General features: G+C 39.5%; 1 protein-coding gene and 2 non-coding genes across 5 annotated transcripts in view; all 3 read left to right on the top strand.

The window, feature by feature from the left end:
* Positions 1-593: 593 nt before the first annotated feature.
* The window catches only part of EIF3A (eukaryotic translation initiation factor 3 subunit A), a 36,042-nt gene continuing 16,228 nt past the window's right edge, over positions 594-20,407 (top strand). For all 3 annotated transcript variants that reach the window (XM_087765173.1, XM_087765174.1, XM_087765175.1), the window contains exons 1-13: positions 594-752; positions 4,614-4,804; positions 5,010-5,146; positions 8,320-8,483; positions 9,749-9,948; positions 10,972-11,180; positions 12,203-12,374; positions 13,471-13,575; positions 14,384-14,482; positions 15,192-15,308; positions 16,334-16,519; positions 19,293-19,640; positions 20,175-20,279. In XM_087765173.1, coding sequence (XP_087621299.1) covers positions 704-752; positions 4,614-4,804; positions 5,010-5,146; positions 8,320-8,483; positions 9,749-9,948; positions 10,972-11,180; positions 12,203-12,374; positions 13,471-13,575; positions 14,384-14,482; positions 15,192-15,308; positions 16,334-16,519; positions 19,293-19,640; positions 20,175-20,279 — 2,082 coding nt within the window. In that variant the 5' untranslated portion in view covers positions 594-703. The remainder of the gene's footprint in view (positions 753-4,613; positions 4,805-5,009; positions 5,147-8,319; positions 8,484-9,748; positions 9,949-10,971; positions 11,181-12,202; positions 12,375-13,470; positions 13,576-14,383; positions 14,483-15,191; positions 15,309-16,333; positions 16,520-19,292; positions 19,641-20,174; positions 20,280-20,407) is intronic.
* On the top strand, positions 14,065-14,189 carry LOC148054871 (small nucleolar RNA SNORA19). The gene has a single exon (XR_015707133.1). It is a non-coding gene; the product is annotated as a small nucleolar RNA SNORA19 (small nucleolar RNA).
* Positions 14,851-14,984, top strand: LOC148054870 (small nucleolar RNA SNORA19). The gene has a single exon (XR_015707132.1). It is a non-coding gene; the product is annotated as a small nucleolar RNA SNORA19 (small nucleolar RNA).

Raw genomic sequence — 20,407 nt, 5'->3', positions numbered from 1 at the left:
TGGCTGAGTTCCTCTGAAACAGTTTCCCAAATTTTTAAGATAAAGAATGAAATCTGAAGTTGATGATGACTACGTGCACACAGAAGGGCCTTTCTGCAAGTTCTAACTGCCTCAAAGCACAATTTCTGAACCGGCTGAACCAGTTGTCGAGAGCAAAGGCTCAGCACACGCGATGCCGTCTTTGCCAAAATGTTCTTCTGCGTTAAACTCAGTTCATCCAAGAGCTTAAGGCGCAGATAGCCAAACGGCTTCCGGGAGCTCCACAAGCCGCTCTGGAGGGCTGCCGCCGCCATTGGGGGTCGGACCGAGCCAGGGCCTGCCCTGAACCGACGGGTACGCGGGGCCGGCGGCACCGACGCCGGACAACCCGCCGTGACCGGCCCCTGCCTCTGTGGCAAGCCTAACCCTGCTCGGGCCCGGGCTAAGCCACCGGCGGCGGACGTTCCCCGCCGGGACCTCCCAGCGACGGTGCGCGGCCAGGCCCGGCCCCGGCAGGGCCGCGCTCCCCGCTGTCGCCTCACGATCGCCTCACGGTCCCGCCACTGCCGCCGCCAACCGCCCCGCCCGCGCGCCAGGAGGAGCTTCCGCCGACGTCAGCGCGCGCGGGTGACGGTCCGCCCTCCCTTTCCGGCCTCGCAGGCTGCCTGGCTGGAGCACGGAGCGAGCCGCCGCCGCCGCCCTGTGAGGAGAGGCCGCCGCCATCATGCCGGTGTACTTCCAGCGGCCCGAGAATGCCCTGAAGCGGGCAAACGGTCAGTGCGGGCCGCCCCACCACCACCGCCCGGTTCGCCTCCCGCTCTCCCCCCCCCCCCCCGCGCTGCGGCGGGTAGCGTGCGCCGCTCCTCTCCGCCCGGCCGCCCCGGGCCGTGCCCGCCCCTAGAGCCCCTCTGCCGGCTCCTCGGCGCGGCGCGGGGCCTCGGCCGGCGCTTCCCTGGCGCTGAGGAGAGGCCTCCCGGGAGCGGCGCGGCGCCGCCTCGCCGCGAGGAAACGGCCGAGGCCTGCCGGCGGCGGCCGCGCCGCATGGCGGAGGCGAGGCCCGGGCGGCCGCGGGGAGCGGGCCCGGCCCGGCTCCGCCTCCTTCTCCCCGGCGGGGCCCCCGGCCGCCCGCGGGCGGAGGCGGTGGGCAGGCTCTGGGCGAAGGAGGGGATCGCGGCGGCGGCGGAGGCCTGTACTGCCGAGGGCAGCGAGGCCCGGGCCCCGCGGAGCCTCAGCCTGCGGCCCTGCGCCCGTGGGAGCCGCGGCAAAGCCGCCGTGCCCGCGGACGGGAAGGGGCTCTGCGCTGGCCGGGGGCTTGGCGTGAGGTGTCCAGTCCGGATCTCGCACCCGCGCCAGGATGATTTCAAAGGCAGTCTGATCCCGGGCCCTGTTTTTCCCTGTGGGCTTCGTATTTAGTAGTCCCATCCTCCATGTGACTCTGGTGAGAATGCAAACGATTAAACTTCTTACATGTTGCACAGGCTGATGAATAAGTTTACCCCTGGAGTAGAAACCAAGGAGGACTGCGCTGTAGCTGTCTCTTGCTGAGTGCCACACATAAAGCCGGACTGGTTATATTTATCAGCTGTCTCCTTTCAGGCTAAATATATGGCTTTGATGCTTCTTTTTTTTTATAGTATCCTATTTAAAGCACATAGCAAGACCGTTTAGACCCTTCATTGTCACAGGGTTGATTGCCGGATGACACTTGAAGACATCCAGAAATTACAGATGGTGTACGGGTCTTGAAATGACAGCTGAAGAGGCTGTGTAGTCTGGGGACTACACCTAATTCACGTAGTTGGTATTTTAACAAGACAATGTTAAATGAAGTACTGTATGTCCTCAGGATTTCTAATCTAAAATTCATTGTAATAATCATTCCCACAAAGATAAAAGACAAAGACAAAAAGATGAAAGGTAAAATCAGCTTCAGTCACCTTCTAAAGATGAAGTTATATTTTAGCAGTCCTTTAACTGGAAAAGATGCACATACCATAGTATATAAACTTCGGAGTTCTTGGGTAGAGTAAGTTGTATTTACTTGGTGAGCAGGTCACATGGCTGGAATATTGACCTTAAACTATTTAAATCTGACGTTCTATTGTTGCTTTCCTGGTATCGAAGAGCAGCTTTAAATTCACATCTCTTGCACTGCTGCAACTACTAAGTTCTAACAAACTGAAGGAGTAGAGCTGAACTGAAGGGAGTGTTCTCTAGACGAACGCTAGCAATCCCGAGTCTCGGCAGACTGAATGGAAAACATGACAAGCAATGTCAAGTCTTGCGGACTGCAGGGGCTCAATCTCACCATGTCCAAGTATAATAAAGGGTGAGAAGTTGTACCTAAGGCAGGTTATATGTCGCAGGAAGCAGGTTAATGTTAAACTGACATTTCAAATTGGAACATTCAGTGCAGTTTCCAGAGTTCCAGTGTTTGAGTTTTATCCGTAAGGCTTAAGTGAGCATTTAGGAGCACTTTATGCTTCAGGTTTTCCGTGGCCCTAACATACATAGATGGTGTTTGGAAATAAGAAGAGCTCGAATGATTGTGAATATGTACAGATATGTAAGAAAGGCTGTTTTTCCTTATAGACAATAAATGTAGGTCAAAGCCAACCCTTAGCTATTGTTAATATGTGGCATTGCTTTGTAGTCAAGGATGTAACGCAACTTTTGGGAGTGTTTTATTGTCGCAGATAGTGGGCTTGCTCTCTGTTAAGAGGTATTGAATAAAGCATGACATCTTTGTCACCTTCTGTGATGACGTACATTTTCTTAGATTGAAAACAGCTTAATTCAGGATTTTGGGTTTGCAGTAGATGAGTTGCCAATGTGTATCAGCTAGTTCACGTCTCTGCAGAGCTTCAGTTGCTGTTTTGGATACCTTTTAGCATTTTAAGTGGTATAACAGAAAAAAAATAGAAAAAAATGTAATTCTGACAGCTATTCAGGGGCTCAGGCTTTACATTTTGTCTGTTACAAATCTTTGTTCCCATAACTTACAGTTTCTACTATAAGGCATGGCGGTGTGCTGTATTTAACTCTTCAGGTTCACTTTGTGTGTGCTTTACTACAGTGTGTGTTAAATTAGCCTTAATTATTTGACTTACTGGTAAGAACTTGCTTAACCAGAGTTAATTAAAAGTTTCAAAACAATATGAATTAATTTTGTGCTTTGTCCAGTTGGTTATCGACCACTGAGAGTTGTGGTTGGAATGGCCTGCCATTGTTGCAAGATTAAACTTGCTTCTCAAGTTTATTTTCATAAATAAAAAATTGTAAAGCTGAGCAGTAATTGCCTCAAAAGCAGCACTGAGGTAGAATAACAGGGTAAATTATGGGATGGAGGATAGCTTTATTAAAATTCCCTCTCTGAGTAAAAAAAATACTGCTGAATACTGTCACATTGTAAGCTTAATTATCTTTAAATGTAACAGTATGTTTTTTCTATAAAGTAGCTTGCTCATTTTACGCAAGGTCATCATTTACATAAACTAAGCCCCCAATACATGCTATTGTGGTCCATAAATTAAAACAGCCCTGCTGCTTTCAAAATGCATCTTTTAGCCATATTTAACTTCGATTCTAAGATTCTAAAACTTAGAAGCTCTGTCTGATGTCTGGGCATCTTGAGGCAGCCCCCCACTTTAATCCTTTCTGCCATTATTTCTTTAGGAATGTAGTGATTTCCAGGGTACTTCATGGAAAGTACTGGCTCCATCCCTCATCCTTTAAGAATACACACATTTCCTTTTAGCTGTACTCTACTTCTCTTTATCTTTTAAACCTGTTTGCTTCCCATTTTCAGTGTTCTTCTGTCTTGCTTTTCTGCAGTTAAGAGTGCCTTTAGCGTAGGGCCTGTGTGTATGCTGGTAGCTGGCAGTGCTGCTCAGTATTTGCTCAGGGCTGGTTTGCTGTACTTCGTCCTGAGCAGAACGTGTGGTATAGCATAGATGGGAGTTGCTGTGATGCTGAGAGATCCTGTTAGCAACAGTAGCTGCTTAGGGAGTGGATAAACGGGATGCTGGTTTCAGCAGCAAGGCTGGTTTAAAAAAATGTCTGGCCCTTCAATTGGACTGTAGCAGCTTTTAGTGTAACTGTTCTAGAAGCTGAATCTCTAGACCACTCTGAGTTGAAAAAAAAAAATACAAACAACTTTTCTGAGTGAACTTTCTTTCTTTCTTTCTTTCTTTCTTTCTTTCTTTCTTTCTTGGCTTGAGGGCAGGACTTCTTTTTAAGTCAAATTCACTGGATGGTTTGCATCTTGTTGAATGACATTGGTAGGTACTGTACTACAAGCCTCATGGTGTGTATTCATCGTCCTCCTTGATGAGGACAAACTGGATGTGTGTATTTTATTAATAAGTATGAAGCGCCCAGTCGTGCCTTGATGGATGGAGAGACATCTCTGCCATCTTGAAATTTTCATGTTACCGGACCGGTTTGTTTGCCAGTTGAGTCAGTGAACAACTGCCACTGCAGTGGCATCTGCCAACATTTTTGATACAGCCAGCTAAATCAAACCATCAATGAATGTTGGTTAGAGTTGATTAAATTGTACTAGTTTACAGTGTTAACCATAAAAACATGCATCTTCTAGTTTGCAAGTCTTGCTGATTGGATTTTACTTTCAGAATTCCTTGAGGTCGGCAAAAAGCAGCCTGCCCTTGATGTTCTCTATGATGTTATGAAAAGTAAAAAACACCGAACATGGCAGAAAATCCACGAGCCAATTATGCTGAAGTACCTGGAACTCTGTGTGGATCTCCGCAAGAGTCATCTGGCAAAAGAAGGACTGTACCAGTACAAGAATATTTGCCAGCAGGTATGGCTTTTGAATTTTTTTTTTTTTTTCTTCATTTGTAGCAAACATGGTATATGTTGGTTGATATGATCTAAAAGTAACCGATTGATCTTGAGTTAGAATTAACCTGCCTTTTAGATCTTCCTAGTTTTGTAACATTTATGTTTTAAATATTTGCTGTCTGTTGTGGGTGGATGTATCTTCCCATTTTCTGCCTTTGATGTAGGTGAACATCAAATCTTTGGAAGATGTTGTTCGAGCCTATTTAAAATTAGCTGAAGAAAAAACAGAAGCAGCTAAGGAAGAATCCCAGCAGATGGTACTGGACATAGAGGACTTAGATAATATTCAAACTCCAGAAAGGTAGGCAGCCTGTCTTTAAAATGTAGCACTTCACAGCAAAGTATCCTTATTTTCATGAAGGATATTGGCAGTTCAGAGAACTGAGATATAAAGATGGTGGATTTGAAATGGAATACTAATGGTGTTCTAGAGGTTTTAAAGGTAGGAAAAAAAAATAGGAACAGTATTTTGCATTGAACAAAATCCTAAGTCCAAGTAAAAAAAAGTAAAGAAAGTAAGTAGTAAAGAAAAGAAAACGTAGATAAAGTAGGTGCGGTTCTGAGAGTCAGGTCACAGCTTTCTAGGGTCTGCTCACATCTGTATCTGTAATGGTGTCGGAGAGTTTATTACTGAAAGCTGCTCATTATCAGTTGATGTACAAATGCTATTAATTATATTAGGCCGATTTAATTCCTGTATGGGATAACCTTCATTCTTTCTGACCATATTGTGCATGTACAAACAAAAGGCAATGTTACTTTATAATTGGTTGGGTAACTGATGAGATAATAGAAGAAAAGGCGTAAAAAGTAAATTCAGAGTGTTATAATTAATTGGATGGATAATGAGAACATAGAAGGAATGGAAAAAAGGTTTAGCAATTATATCTGCTTTAGGGTGTGCATAGACCTTCACTTGGACCTTGCTTAAGCAAGTAGTGCCAGGTCAGGATGAAACCACTTTCCAGCTCTGTGAGAAGTCACTGTTCTGCTGTCAGAATGGTTTGTGGGAGAACATCCTAATCTGCTTCAGGCAAAGTGACGTTAGTTCCAATTGCATATTTATGTTCTTCAGATGAATCTGTTGATTTAGGGAATGCTCATGTTAACTCTGATAGTACAGCTATGTACGTGGTGACATATGTGGAAGAGGGGTGACAAAGTGGGGGTGAAGAAATGTTTTAAACAATTCCAGCTGAGTTTGGAAGAGGCCATCTGTCCATATCTTCTAAAAAAATCAAAAAGTGTAGGGAATAAATTAAAATTTCCATAAGTCAAGCCAAACTAAAACTTGCAGAAGATATTAAAAGAAATAACAAAAGGAACTTCAGCCGTAAGTGGAGAATTCTAGGAAAAATGGTGGTAAAATTCTGAGGAGGTGGGTTGAGGTTAGGTGTGGTCTGAAGATTAAAGCAATCCTTTGCTACTGATTTTTGTAAGAATATTGATTCTGGAGTGAAAGACAGAGATAGGTTTTTAGAGCATGGAGATTACCCTGTCTGAGGTGAATGGAAAAGTCAGCTTTCTCTTTATGTTGGGTGACAGCATAATTTCTATCCTAGAGTTTTAAAAATATCAGCAGATACTTTGGGTACTAAAGCTCTGCAGATACCCATCTGAGCAGACGGTGTGTTTTTTCATCATCCATATGCAGGACTGAGTAGTGGTCTGAAGAGTTGCTCGTGTGTTGTTATCTTGATCATAATAACATTCAGGTCTTTAGTATGAGTTTTGAAGGAAGGATGTAGTACGTGGAGTTAAAAATAAGATAAATACAGCAGAGGCTTGCCGAAGGGTAGATGACATCTGATTACATGAAAATTTTGTTTGGTAATTTAATTTTTTAGATTCAAGAAATGCCAGAGATCTAACCTGAGGAAAAGTAAAGCTGTTGATACCATACCGGAAGGGGTGTTTGCAGTTGAATTGGCAGGGGACTAAGGCATTGCCCAGTGAGAAACTGATGACATGTAATGATGAAAGGAGATACAAAGCAAGAGTGAAGTTAGTGGGAATTCTTTCAATTAAAATCTTGGCACAGAAACTAAAAAAAGTCAAAGTCGTATTTACTGATGATAGAAAATTGGAAGAAATTATCAAAGTAGAGGACATTTTGTCTTGTGTAGGCGACTGTGAGGAACAGAGTTATAGTAGTCAAGTAAAACTCACAAAGACATGGAGTAGAAGGCTGTGGATTTACATGTTAACAGCAAGGCTCTCTGGTAGAGACTGAGAACTCATTGGTTGCAAAAAATTAAAATGTTACAGACCTGTCTTCAGTAGTTGTTCCAGGATGGCAGTGCCATTCATGTTATTTCCAGTGCCTGAAATAGTCTTTGTTACAGAGGAATCCTACTAATGGTTAGACATTGAAGATCGACTGACCGCTCTTTTCCTTGTTCTCTTTTATATAACTGAGGACTAGAAAATGTGTCTTTTCAGTCACACTTCTTTGTCTGAACAACCACAGTTTCTTTAGTGGTTTTTAGGTCCTGTTTTCTGAACTTCCGTACTTCTCGTACTTTTTTGCTGGATTCACTGCTTGATCTGTTGGAGAAGGCACTGCTGAAATGTCATCTTTAATATTGTACATAGTACCAGCGCTCAAGGAAGTAAATTGGAACTGGAAGCAGTGTAGTAGAAGAGAGTTACAAGAGTTGAGAGTTTATATTAGAAGCATAGTTCAAAAAGGATTTTAAAAATGAAGGCTTAGGGAAGATGATTCTTTGTAAGTTTGTCATGCTGGGTGGACTGTTTAGCAGAAAGAGATCATGTGGGCCATAGCACTGAATTTGTCTCAGTGTCTTGGGAATCCTTTTCAATCTTGTATTTCTGTGAATGAGGGAATGCAGTTGTGGCCCCTAAATGCAAGATTGTCCTATCTTACTTCTGACACCTTTAAGCATCTTTTTCATGTCAGAATTTTTAAAGGATTTGATACTTTAATGTAAGTATTCTAATTTTCTATGTCTGCAGATTGTAAGGCACAAATTGCTTCCGTGTCATATGTCAACAAGTGAGCTCTCTCTGGCAGCATTGCTGGTGACTAAAAAGGAAGTTTCAGCAAGTAGGAAAGTATCTGAGTAGACAGTGATACTCGAATCTAACAGAGGTACAGCGCGCAGCTCCCTGCTAGAAGAGCGAAGGTGAAAATCCTGGAATTAGTTTCCTTTGGCTTACTCGTGAAGGATAGAGAAGCTCCTGATGTCTCTTACCTCTGGAGCTTGTACATGTCAGTCATATGTGCAGGGGCCAAAGTTTGAAACTTAACAGCAAGAAAAGCTATCTGCAGCCTTTGAAGGAAAAGGGAGAAGTCCGAGGGACCAATTGGAAAATAAGCAATACGCTGTTCAGCAGCAGTTAGCAGTTCAGATTTGTCCAGTCTCATCTTAGATCTTGATAAGAAAAATTGGTGAGAATTGTGGGGAGTAAACCACTTCTTTTTTTCCCCTTACCTCCCTGTCCCTACTGTAGTGTTCTTTTGAGTGCTGTGAGTGGAGAAGACACTCAGGATCGTACTGACCGACTGCTTTTGACACCCTGGGTTAAATTTCTGTGGGAATCATACAGACAATGTTTGGATCTTCTCCGAAATAATTCTCGAGTGGAACGCCTGTACCATGATATTGCACAGCAAGGTAAGTCAAAAAGGTGGAAACTTAGCATATAATGAGATCTAGGACTTCTGTATTACATCCTGTAAAACTAGCAAATTAAAGGTGATTTCTATTTGGATATTGCTTCAGGGTTGGAAATACGTTAATCTACATATGTACTATTCTTAAAACTACAGAGGTTTCTGGACACCGATCTTTTCTCGTAACAGAACCTGCAAGGAAAAAGTTATTTTTTCCTGGACATACGAGAATATGAGAATGGTGCCGTGTCTTTATTTTTTCTAATTCAGTGATCAAAATTAGTTGTGTTTTCACTTTGTTACCCAGAATGGCAAATGTGTCTGCCATTAACATATTCTATGTCAGCTGACTTCAAAAACTCGTGTAGACAAAGGGGTACTGTAAAATTATGATGCGCTATCGATTTTGACACAGACGTAACTTAGCAAAATATTATGCAGAAGGTAATAGGAAAAAGTGTAGTCTGATTCTTTCTGGCATTGTTCTGCAAAAATTGAATTTATAAGAATGAATACTTGCATGTTAATCTTTTCTTAAGGGTGAGAGATGAGCGGAAAAATGTTTTCCTTTGTATGTATAACTTAGGGCTCTGTATTTTTGAAAAAAAAAGAGTCTGTAAGATTTTTAACTCTGGATCCAAATTGTGCAAGTACATTAGGAAAGATGACCGTTAGGTGAGTTCTAGGTGCTTTAGTGTATTTAAGCCTTTGTGCTATAGTGTCAAGAGTTCTCTTTTTGCCTCTTTCTGGTAGAGATACTCTAGAATTTTCAGAGTGACAGTGGCATAGCAAAAACAGATTTTTGAGAGGAACTACAGGATCAAAGACAATTTTTTTCTGTGTCATTTCCAGTCATTTGAAAGCTTCATTTAACTTTACCATATTTAGATGACCTGAGAATTTTTTCCCACGTTTTACAAAACCAAAACCTGAATTCATGCCATTCACGGAATTTTATTTGCGCTTAGTTCAAAATAAAAGCTAGAATCGCTGCTGAAATTATAACATTTTTAGAGAGTCAAAGCACTCCTTTTGCTCCGTAAGCTTAATTATGTCGAAGCGTCTTCATTTTTTGAGGTCAAGATGGAAGTGCTTTGCATTGTCACTTATTCATTATGCGTGACAGATTTGCATCTTGCTTGATATGTCTTCAGACTGTAAATGAAGATTCCTTAACTTACCGATTTACATATTTGAATCCCATTTAGAACTACCATGAAGTCACCATTAGTGAGCATTCTTAATTTATATTGTTCATTTTTGCAGCTTTTAAGTTCTGCCTGCAGTACACACGTAAAGCTGAGTTCCGTAAACTCTGTGATAACCTGCGAATGCATTTGGGGCAGATCCAGCGTCATCATAACCAAAGCACAGCAATCAACCTCAACAATCCTGACAGTCAGTCAATGCACTTGGAGACCAGGCTTGTGCAGCTTGACAGTGCTATTAGCATGGAGCTGTGGCAGGTATGCAGCAGGGCTCCTGTAATCACACTGTAGACTACAGCCTTTCCAGAATCTTTCACGCAGGTCATGTTTCATGGTATATACTCCAAGGTAAAGACAGGATGATGGCTAAAGAGTAAAGTTTTAATATCTAGAATGTGGTACTACATGCCTGTTGAATACTTAGTCTGATGTTCCTGGGATTGCTGTTTTTACATAGCATTTCAAACCAAGCTTCTGCTGGTAGCAGTTACCGGTAAAGTGGCTGAAGTCATTTTGAGTTGTGAAAATGAGAAGTTGATGATGACACCTTCACCTCTGCCATCTTGCACTCTCATGAACTAGATCACTGGGAAGTGGTTGGTAAATGTTAAAGCCTGCTATTAGGCTGGGGCCCCAGCATCGCTGGTTGAATTACATTAGTGTCTAGCCGGTGAGGGAACTATCAAAGCAAATTTTTCAAAAAGGCGCTTTGCTTTTCCAGCCTTTCTAATGTTAAATTCTTTAAAAAGCCAAGGTTGTCATTTTTTGCTTTTGTGAGTTTGGAGAATGTTCTTTGTTGTGTTTCCTTTTTAGGTGTGTAAGTAATTACATGTAAGGCATTTCCAAGGTTGTATTTTTAGGGAAACTATACCCTTTTTTGATGACAAAAATTATTTTAATGAAAAATGGTAAAACCAGTGAATAGTAGAATTGGTATAATAGTAAGATAGTAGAATTCTTGTTATTCTGTAGGTGTGTGTCCCCCCCCCCGCCCCCCGGTTTGTAGCTTGAAAATCTGAAAGAAACTGGTTTTCAAAAAATTACACAAACTAATTGTTAACTACCAAATTCTAAGCAGATAGTTAATGATTTGCAGTATGTCCAAATAATTTCTTTATTAAGAAAGAAGTATTTCATTTCATGTAGCTGGCGAAACTGAAGATCACAGCTTTCAGTGGTATTAAGTATATTATAGTCTTATAGACTTTAGTGCATGTATATTTTCCCCTTTTTTGGGTGTTGCAAAAAACTTCCTAAAAGTAGTGTATTTTGGTTTTTTAGGAAGCTTTCAAAGCAGTGGAGGATATTCATGGGCTATTTGCACTGTCTAAGAAACCACCGAAACCACAACTGATGGCAAATTACTATCACAAAGTTTCAACTGTCTTCTGGAAATCAGGAAATGCTCTTTTTCATGCATCCACACTTCACCGACTTTATCACTTATCAAGAGAAATGCGAAAGAATCTCACACAAGAGGAGATGCAGAGGTGGGAAAAAATATTTAGTGTGATCTTAGATTCCATTTTTAACCCCATACGTTCAAAAATAAATTGTACCCCAAAAGAACCAGATGACATGTATGGCTATGAGCAGCTCTGCTTAAAGTGGCCAGTGCTAATTGCTTCAAAAGAAACCTAGAGCAAGAAGGATATTTTACGAAGCTACAGTGTAAATAACATAAACATCAGGATCACCTTAGTGAAGCTTCCTTCTCTGTTACTGACTGGGAAACTAAGCAAGTTAATAAGGATCTGTCTTTTGCTTCCTTTTTCTCTTCTGAGTGCTGGTATTTACTTCACAAGGTTTTGTTATAACTGGTATAAACTTTTCCTTAATATATAAAAGTCTGTATAGCCAAATGGCCTTTAAGTTTTTGGTAACAAGTATGATACTGGCAAGGCTTTTGAGGCGTGCAGAATCGTTGGCTCTGAAGTTGAATCATAACCTCTGAAGTTCATGTGCAGGCCTTTATAGAATCAGAATCTGGTAGGAATAAATACTCTATGGAAATTCTTATGTTCCTTTTCACCTGGGTACTAAGGTCAGAATTAAATATTTAATGTCATTAATATCTTTACATCAAAAGGTGCATCTGACTTGCACAGTACATTTAAAAAAATCAATGCTATCAAAATGACTGGTATGGATTTGCAGCTAGAATAAGTTTTTAAAGGTGCTGCTTTCTGCTGTTTTCATTATTTTATGGTATTTTGATATTTACAGAGGCAGCTTAAATTTCTTTATCATTTCTGTGTGTATATATACATATGTATATACATGCATATGTAAGCAATGAAAAGATGTTATCAAAATCTTTCCCCTGATTACTGAAGAGCACTGCATTCTGTGCTCTTACTGTGCAGTTGGCATCTTTTCTGTTATTGCTGGTATTCTCACACAGTTTTGCATCATGAACGCTACTCATTCCTACTCTTCAATTGGCATGTATATGAAAAGGAATTAGGGTTCTCTTGCAGTTGATCTTTTGCGGTTATACTTCTGTCAACAGAATGTCTACTCGAGTCCTTTTGGCCACTCTGTCAATTCCGATAACTCCCGAGAGAACTGATATTGCTCGCCTTCTGGATATGGACGGCATCATCGTTGAGAAACAGCGACGTCTGGCAACCCTGTTGGGTCTTCAGGCCCCGCCTACACGCGGCAGTCTCATTAATGATATGGTAGGTAGTGGTGTTCAGATGAGCAGCTTTTAAACGTTGAGTCCTCTTTTGGGATTCTTTTCCTTCTAGAGCACTGTGCTTAGTTATGGGACAGCAGTTTAAAAGTTAAAAGAGCTATATGGTTAATTGTATGACTTATGGTATAGTGTTAAAATTTCAGATTCACAAGAAGGAGTGTTTGGAAATGGCAGCAATAACAGGAGGCCTGAATGCTTGTGTGCCCTAAAGAGTCAGATTCAGTATTGTCCTCTATGTCACCCAAGGAACAAATGGTGTTTTGAAACTCTGAGGGGTCTGAAAAGGGTTGTGAGCTAGAACTTTGTTTTTGTTTTTTTGTTTTTTGGGTTTTTTTGTTTGTTTGTTTGTTCTGTTGTTTTTTTTTTTTTCCCCCTACTCTAAGGTGTGTAATTAACTGTACTAAGCGTCTATTTTTCTGTTTTAAATTTATTTTGGATAAGCATGGGTCATATATCAAATAGCGGACTGTAAGGACCTAAGTGATTATGAAAACTTCCTTGTGTTTAATTTGAAGAGAGGCTGGATTTATCCATCTTCAGACCTTCCTAGATATTCATAAACAAATTAGGCATTTAGTCACAGTTAGGTATTTTCAGGGGATGTTTGAATTTCTTGCAGTCATTTGCATGCATACCTAAAACTTAAATTCAAGGTTCATTTTACAATTCGTATTAGTTCTTTTTCTGGTAACTCTCCAGTTTGCCTTAAAATCACAATTTAAAGCTTCAGAAGTTTACTTATGAACTGAGATGTGTGGTTTTAGTCTGGATGTGGGCCTACATCTGTCTAGTAGGACTTGTGTCTTAGGAACTGATAAGTTGAGCTGGTACTCTGGTCTAAATATTTATGTTGTTTGTATGTTTTTTGTCTACTTCTCCATTTTTAAATACAGTTAAGTGGTGTAGAGTAGAGTTATTGTCACTGCAGCCAAGAATGCTGTAATAAAAATAAGTAGTCTCTTATATTAAAAGGTACATGTGGTGCCTATTTAACTTCTTGAATATAAAATTCTTAAACCATGACTATTCGTTAATACTGTATTAATTTTAACATCTTTGGATTTTTTTGTTGACTGTAGGTAAGATTCAACGTGGTGCAATATGTTGTTCCAGAAGTGAAAGAACTTTACAATTGGCTTGAAGTAGACTTTCACCCACTCAAGTTATGTAGCCGTGTCAGCAAGGTAAGTTTTGTAGCTCTGTGTATATAATAATTGGTCTGGACTAACAGTCTGTTGTTTGAATATTGATTTGTGGTAAATACCAACTAGCTTTTTCTATGACCAGAATTGTCAATGGTACGCTTTATTTGGTCAGATTCCATTACGACAACATGTACGTAACATTTGATATACATAGTACACCAGATTGTTGAAATAGAATGAAAGTTCATTCAAGTCTCTAGGCTGCTATTCAGAGGGCCCCTATAAAGGTGCAGAGTTTTGGGAACATATCAAAAGATCTTGTTGGTGGAGGTGATACTGAGTTAAATTTTGTTTAAAGACGAAGAAATGAGAAAACTGTGTGTGCACACATGCATATGCATGCAAGTGGGTTGTGTGGGAAGTGGAAAAATATGCCAGCGACTGTTTCTACTATTAAAATGTGGAGTATTGGGAGGTAAAATGATGTGAGAGCTGTTGATTAGGTTAACGTGAATTCTGCAACTGATGAAGCACATCATGTTCTTTTTCTTTGATAGTGGGAACAAAGATATTTGAGGTGCTAAAAAAGAACTTGAAGGTAAATTAGCAGTGTGGTAAATGTTGCCAGTACTGTCAGTCGCCTTCATACAAAACTGTTAGCTATCCATTATAAATAAAAGTGTTGTGATCAAAAGATACGCTTCAGTAAAACAGTGTAGTATCTGGACAGAAGTGCTGTTGTTTCATGAGCTGTAAACCGAAAGTATTTAAGAACCATGCTTCGTACTTTAATGTTGACGTTTTTAAGGGTTGATGCAGGTAGAGTAACTTTTCAGAATTTTCATAGGTTCTGAACTGGGTGAAAGACCAAGCTGAAAAGGAACCTGAGCTGCAGCTGTATGTTCCTCACCTGCAAAACAATACCATTCTTCGCCTTCTGCAGCAGGTAAGAGTAAAGGAAATGTATGTTCATAGGTATACATAAATTAGAAAACGCTTTGGAAGATCATTAAGTTGGAAACTTCCATGCTGAAGTAAATTTTTTCCACCAAATAGAAGACCGTTAGGATTTTGAAATACTTTTTTCCAGTATATAACCTGTATCTTCAGGTTTGTACATCATTTAGGTACAGCCATAATAGCTATACTTAATAGGGGTTGCATACAGTGGCGTAATCTCTCACCTAGATTTTCTTCATTATGGATCCGTGATGTCCTATTTAAGGTAATTTATCATTTCTTAAAACTTTTTGGAGTAAGCTCTGGGTGGGATATTTTGGGTTTGGGTTTTTTTGTGTCTAGGTGTTTTATAAAATGCACATTTCATTGACCTGCTTCCGTTACAAGTGACGAGCAGTGTTATTTCTGATGTGCTAAAGAAATAGTTGAAGGCTAATTAGCAGCATAGCTGTATGGTAGTTATTGCTGCCAGTCTCCTTCATACAAAGAAGCCATTCAGGAATGTCATTTAATCTTAGGTTAAGCTTGAATACAGTACGAAAATAAAATCCTGAAAGAGTATTTGTAATTGTATTAATATGTATACATTCATTTATTGACTATTTAGTAAGTTAGCTTTAGAGCCCATACAACAACTTTTATTTCAGATCTCTTTTTAGTGAGGAAAAATACCTAATGTTTCTGTTCACATGCAGGTGGCCCAGATTTATCAAAGCATTGAATTTTCTCGTCTGGCTACCCTGGTTCCTTTTGTTGATGCTTTCCAGCTGGAACGTAGTATTGTTGATGCAGCCAGACATTGTGACTTACAAGTAAGTGCTGTAAAAAGACTTCTGTGAAATGATGTATGGATTCATGTGTATTACGTTGGATGAAAACTAGCTGGTTCACATTGAACCCGAGGAAGACAATGGATTCTGATAGATGGAGATAACGTAGAGTAAACAATGCATGTGACAATATATTAAGAACTGATGATTATTTGCATTCTGGTGTGTATTTTTGATTTAGGTCAACAGCCATTAAGGTAAGGTCCAGTAGAAGTAAAAGTTGAAATAAAAATGGCTGAAACTTGCCCTGTGAGCCCCAGTCATTTAGTCCAGAATATCCTGAAGCAAGTCTAACAAACAGGGATGCGAATTTCTGACTATGAATTAGTTGTGCAAGACTGAACATCACAGCAGTCGCTGATGTTGGTTTTCGTCTAACCAAGTGATTGAAGTAAAACACCAATCTCTGAGATGTGCACCGATGTCTGAGATGTTTCAGCTGCTGTTGAAGATTGCATTGTTGGTAAAGCTGTCTGTACTGAGTGAACGACAGCCTGTAACAAATTGTTTAAGCTGGTGATGAGATGCAAGTAGTTTTTAGTTGAGATTGCTTAATAATTATCCATTTACGTTTTTAGATAAAGCTGAGTTAATGCATTTGAGTTAACACACAACTTTAGCTTATATTTTAGATGCGTTGAAATTGTCTGCATTAAAGTCAGGATTTTTGTTTCACGTATTGCTAATGTGGAAGAAGAGGCAAGAATGATTTGTCTTGCAGTGCTCATTTTATAGAATGATTGAAAGTTCAGCCTCTTCCAGTGATTTTTTTTTTTTTTTCCCAATAAACCATGGAAATTAAACAAAGCTTTATTCACAGTGCTATTTTTTTTTTCCTAATTTGGCATTTCTCTTAATCTGGTATAGCTAAAACTTTTTTTTTTTAAGTATTTTCTGCTTAGAGCTTTTGTTGACTAATACTGGTCATAGGCAGAGCAACAGAGAAATTATTTAAAAGTAATAAAAAATACAAGCTTTTTTTTTTTTTTTTTTTTCTCCCTGCAAAGGTTCGCCTTGATCATACTACCCGAACACTGAGTTTTGGGTCGGATTTGAATTACAGTACTAGAGAAGATGCTCCACTAGGCCCTCAACTACAAAGCATGCCTTCTGAGCAAATTAGAAATCAATTGACTGCTATGTCCTCAGCTCTGGCTAAGGCTCTTGCAGTCATTAAGCCTCCTCACTTACTGGTAAGTCATTTTAAGCCTTTTGAAAATGTTGATAAACACAAACAACATTGTGTGATGTTTATCTGTTGCCCTTATGCAGCCTTTTGTTACTTTTTTCTTGCCCGATTAACTGCTCGTTCCAGTAATCTGTTTTCAGTGCAGTGGTAATCAATATTGTTACTGCGGTCCCCTCCTTTCAGAACAAATAATTGGTCCTTGAGGTGTTAATATATACAAATGTAGTGTAGCATTAATGTATTTGTTAATGACAAAGTATCCTCCTGCATCTGTTGCACACTCACCTGTTCTAATAGATCTAAATTTTCTGGTTTAGCAAGACAAGCTTGCTTTGAAGTTGAGAGATCATAGTTGAATATTACACCAAGGAGTTACTTGATTTAACTTTCCTTGATGTAGGAAAGGCACTGAGCTATCTAATGATTAATTTAACATGACATCGCAAGGATTTGAGTAGGTAGTGATTGCTGCTTTTGTACATTTGTTTATTTTCAGAAGTGTGTTGCTCTGTTTTTCAGAGCATTGTGGTAATGATCTCTGATCTAATTTGGCAGTAATGATGGGCTGCATTTATATATTTGTGGATTAAGTAGAAACGTAAGCTAATAACACTTTATACCAAAGCTTATATTTTAATGAATGTGTTTTGTCAGATAAGATGTACCTTTTTAATTTCCTTTTTTTTTTTCAGCCTGGTGGTAGTCAGCTATTTGTGCTTGTGAAGAAGAATAAGTCATTCTTAAATGCACTCAACTAGTTAGTGTTCAGTCATAACTAAAATCATGTGAAAATGTACACAAGAGGCCTGAGTTTAAATTGCCAGTCTTGCATATATCAGGTTTAGGATATACCAAATAGTAACTTACCCATAGATGGGCCTGCAGAGCTAGGATTTGTTTACAATTTTGCATGCATTTTTGAAAATCCAAGAGCCTGCTTTCTTTATTCTTCCTGGAGAAGAAACTGCTGTTGTGAAGAACCTGGAATGTAACTTCATAGTGGAATCTAAAAACATGAACAAAAGATCCCACAGCTCAAGAACTGACCTGTCCTTGTCACTCCCTGTCCTCCTCACTGGGGCTGTTGGCTTCAAGGTTGGACTCACCGATGAGCTCACATTTCAGGTTCTCCAGAGCCCTTTGGAGCAAGGTGTAAATCACTCTCGGATTTCCAGCATGCTTTGGTTGTGGCAAGCTAAACCTTCACTTCTCTTAAAAGAGCAGTGGTAATTTTTCTTTTCCTTTATGTTTATGAAAGATTTCATAGCAAACATACCAAATAATTTTTCCATATGGAAAAAGGGCTGATAGCAAGATGTCCATGTTAGATTCTTTATCCAGGTTGAAATACTAATTAATATTCTTAAAATATAAACACACAAAGTAGGACTGTATCATGACACCTAATGTTAGCTTATTTATGTTAGCTTGAACATATATTAGCTGTTCCATAGCGTTTAGGATAAAAATATGTCCATGTAGCTTTTCCCTGAAAAAGATTTTATTAGTGATTGGTATTAGACAGATGGGTTGTTGGTTCGAAACAAAAAACATGCTTGATCTGTACGTTCATAGATAGAAATGACAAATAGTCTTGTCTTTGACCTGTTAATACAATTAGATGAATAAGACACAAATGCTAGTAACTACGCTTGTAAAATTGGCATACGGTGTAAAGGTTAATATCGATCTGTGTGGTTAGAGAAGCTACAGAACAAGTTGATATCATTTTTTCCTTCACTATTCAGATCAAAACTTTTCACTTTTTTCAGGTGCTTAGAAACTGTCAAATTTGTTGTAATTCACAAAATCGTTAAATTCATCTAAAGCTTTTCATTTTTGTGTTTCTGGCACCTCCATTTACCTTTAAATGCTGGCAGATCTGCAACGAAGTGTGGATGTTTAAGTGTTTTTGTTGAATGCCCTAGAAGTGACGGATTACTAAAAATACCTCTGAGCTAGCTCACATTTCAAGAGCAGCGTGACTGAGGGGGTGTAGCGAGCTGATTGGGCTGCAGTGTTTTGCTGCTTGCTGGACTGATTAAAATGGGCAGCTCCCCAAGCTGGCACAATTATACCTCTCCATGTGTACAGAATGAATCTCTATGAAGAACTGTATAGGTACTCTGGAGGAGAATGGTGGGGGGAGTGAGAAGTCTGCTTAAAGAATAGTCTTATATGCTGGTGTCTAGAAGACTAGTGCTTTTTATAATTTAATTAAAATGGTTTTATATACAATGTTTATACCTAAATTGTTGACTCATCAGGTTTTTATCATCTCACAGATAGTGCTTTGTGTCAGTTAGGATATGTTTCTCTTACATTAGTGTGTTTGGAAAAAAACAACTTTAAAAATAAGGGAGCTGTGGTGAAATACAGTACACGTGGTGGTATACTTGCTAACACATGCAGAGACAAACAAGATTGACCCCCCACACCCCCGCCATTTCAGTTAGAGTCTTAAAAATCACTAACATACGGGTGTGTGATATTTTCAGACAGAAAGAAGTGTGAAAATACCATGCCCAAGATGTGTTGCAGAATATTGTCTGATACAGAAAACTTTCTCCATTTGCACGTGGTTCTAGGCAGTTGATACTACCTTGTTATGCCACTTGGATGAGTGATTAGATTTGCCATTACAGTTTTATTTCCATGCGGTTGGCAAGTTTGGAGAATAAAGCTAACCTTGAGTTTTCTTTGAGAAGCATTTGCTGTGCTTTCTGCCTTTTTAAAGAGATGCTACTTATATCATTGTCTTATCCATTTAAATTCAGCAAGAGAAGGAAGAACAACATCAGCTAGCAGTCACTGCTTTCCTAAAAAATTCAAGGAAGGAGCATCAGCGTATTCTTGCACGTCGTCAAACTATAGAGGAAAGAAAAGAACGCCTTGAAAGTTTAAACATTCAGCGCGAAAAAGAAGAACTGGAACAACGTGAAGCAGAATTACAAAAAGTCCGGAAAGCTGAAGAAGAGAGACTGCGCCAGGAGGCAAAGGAAAGAGAGAAGGAGCGTATCCTGCAAGAGCATGAACAAATCAAAAAGAAGACTGTTCGTGAGCGCTTGGAGCAGATTAAGAAGACTGAGCTGGGAGCCAAAGCATTTAAAGATATTGATATTGAGGTAGACAATTTATTATTGAAGTTTTGAGTTATTTTTATGCTTTTGGTGTTACATTGCTAGGCTGTCTGACTTTCATGTTCTTTACTAGTTTTATACTGTAGCTGGTCTTATAAACAGTCTCTCTTAAAAATGAGACAGACAGTTTGACACTGAAATATTTAATTTGCTCAACAGTGTAAGTAAACCTTAATACTGAGTATGGATAGGACCTTTTTTTACCTGGAGGAATTAAGTCCACCTGTTTTCTTTTCCCCTTGTTAAACAATATCTGAAATACAGAATAAACCTCCAGATCCCATTTTGTAGTACCTGGACTGTGTCTCAATTAAAAATCAAGATACAAATCCTTTAGAGAGCTTGAAAAATAAAATACAAGTTATCCAGAAGAGAGAAGAAACTGAGGACGTTTGTGAAGCAAATTACTTTAAAAGTTAAGGGGAAAACTACAGAGAAGCTTAGATAAATAAATAAACCACGTTTATAATAGAAAAAACGTTTGCTTTATTTTGCCTTTATAACTTTACTTGGTTGTAGGATCTTGAAGAATTGGATCCTGACTTCATTATGGCTAAACAAGTTGAACAGCTTGAAAAAGAAAAGAAGGAACTCCAGGAACGTCTGAAGAATCAGGAGAAAAAGGTACAAAGTAGGAAGGGTACAAAACCATGTATGTACAACACTTCAGTTTGTGATTGTGAACTCCTGTATTGATGCATATGTATATACACACACACACACACGTATACATATACGTATTTGAAAATGTT

Source organism: Nipponia nippon, unplaced genomic scaffold (genome assembly GCF_047370975.1).
Source record: "Nipponia nippon isolate SJK-2023a ecotype South Korea unplaced genomic scaffold, ASM4737097v1 scaffold_3, whole genome shotgun sequence".
NCBI classification, from domain to species: domain Eukaryota; kingdom Metazoa; phylum Chordata; class Aves; order Pelecaniformes; family Threskiornithidae; genus Nipponia; species Nipponia nippon.
Note: the sequence above shows the minus strand (reverse complement) of the source record. Positions and strands in the feature narration are given on the sequence as shown.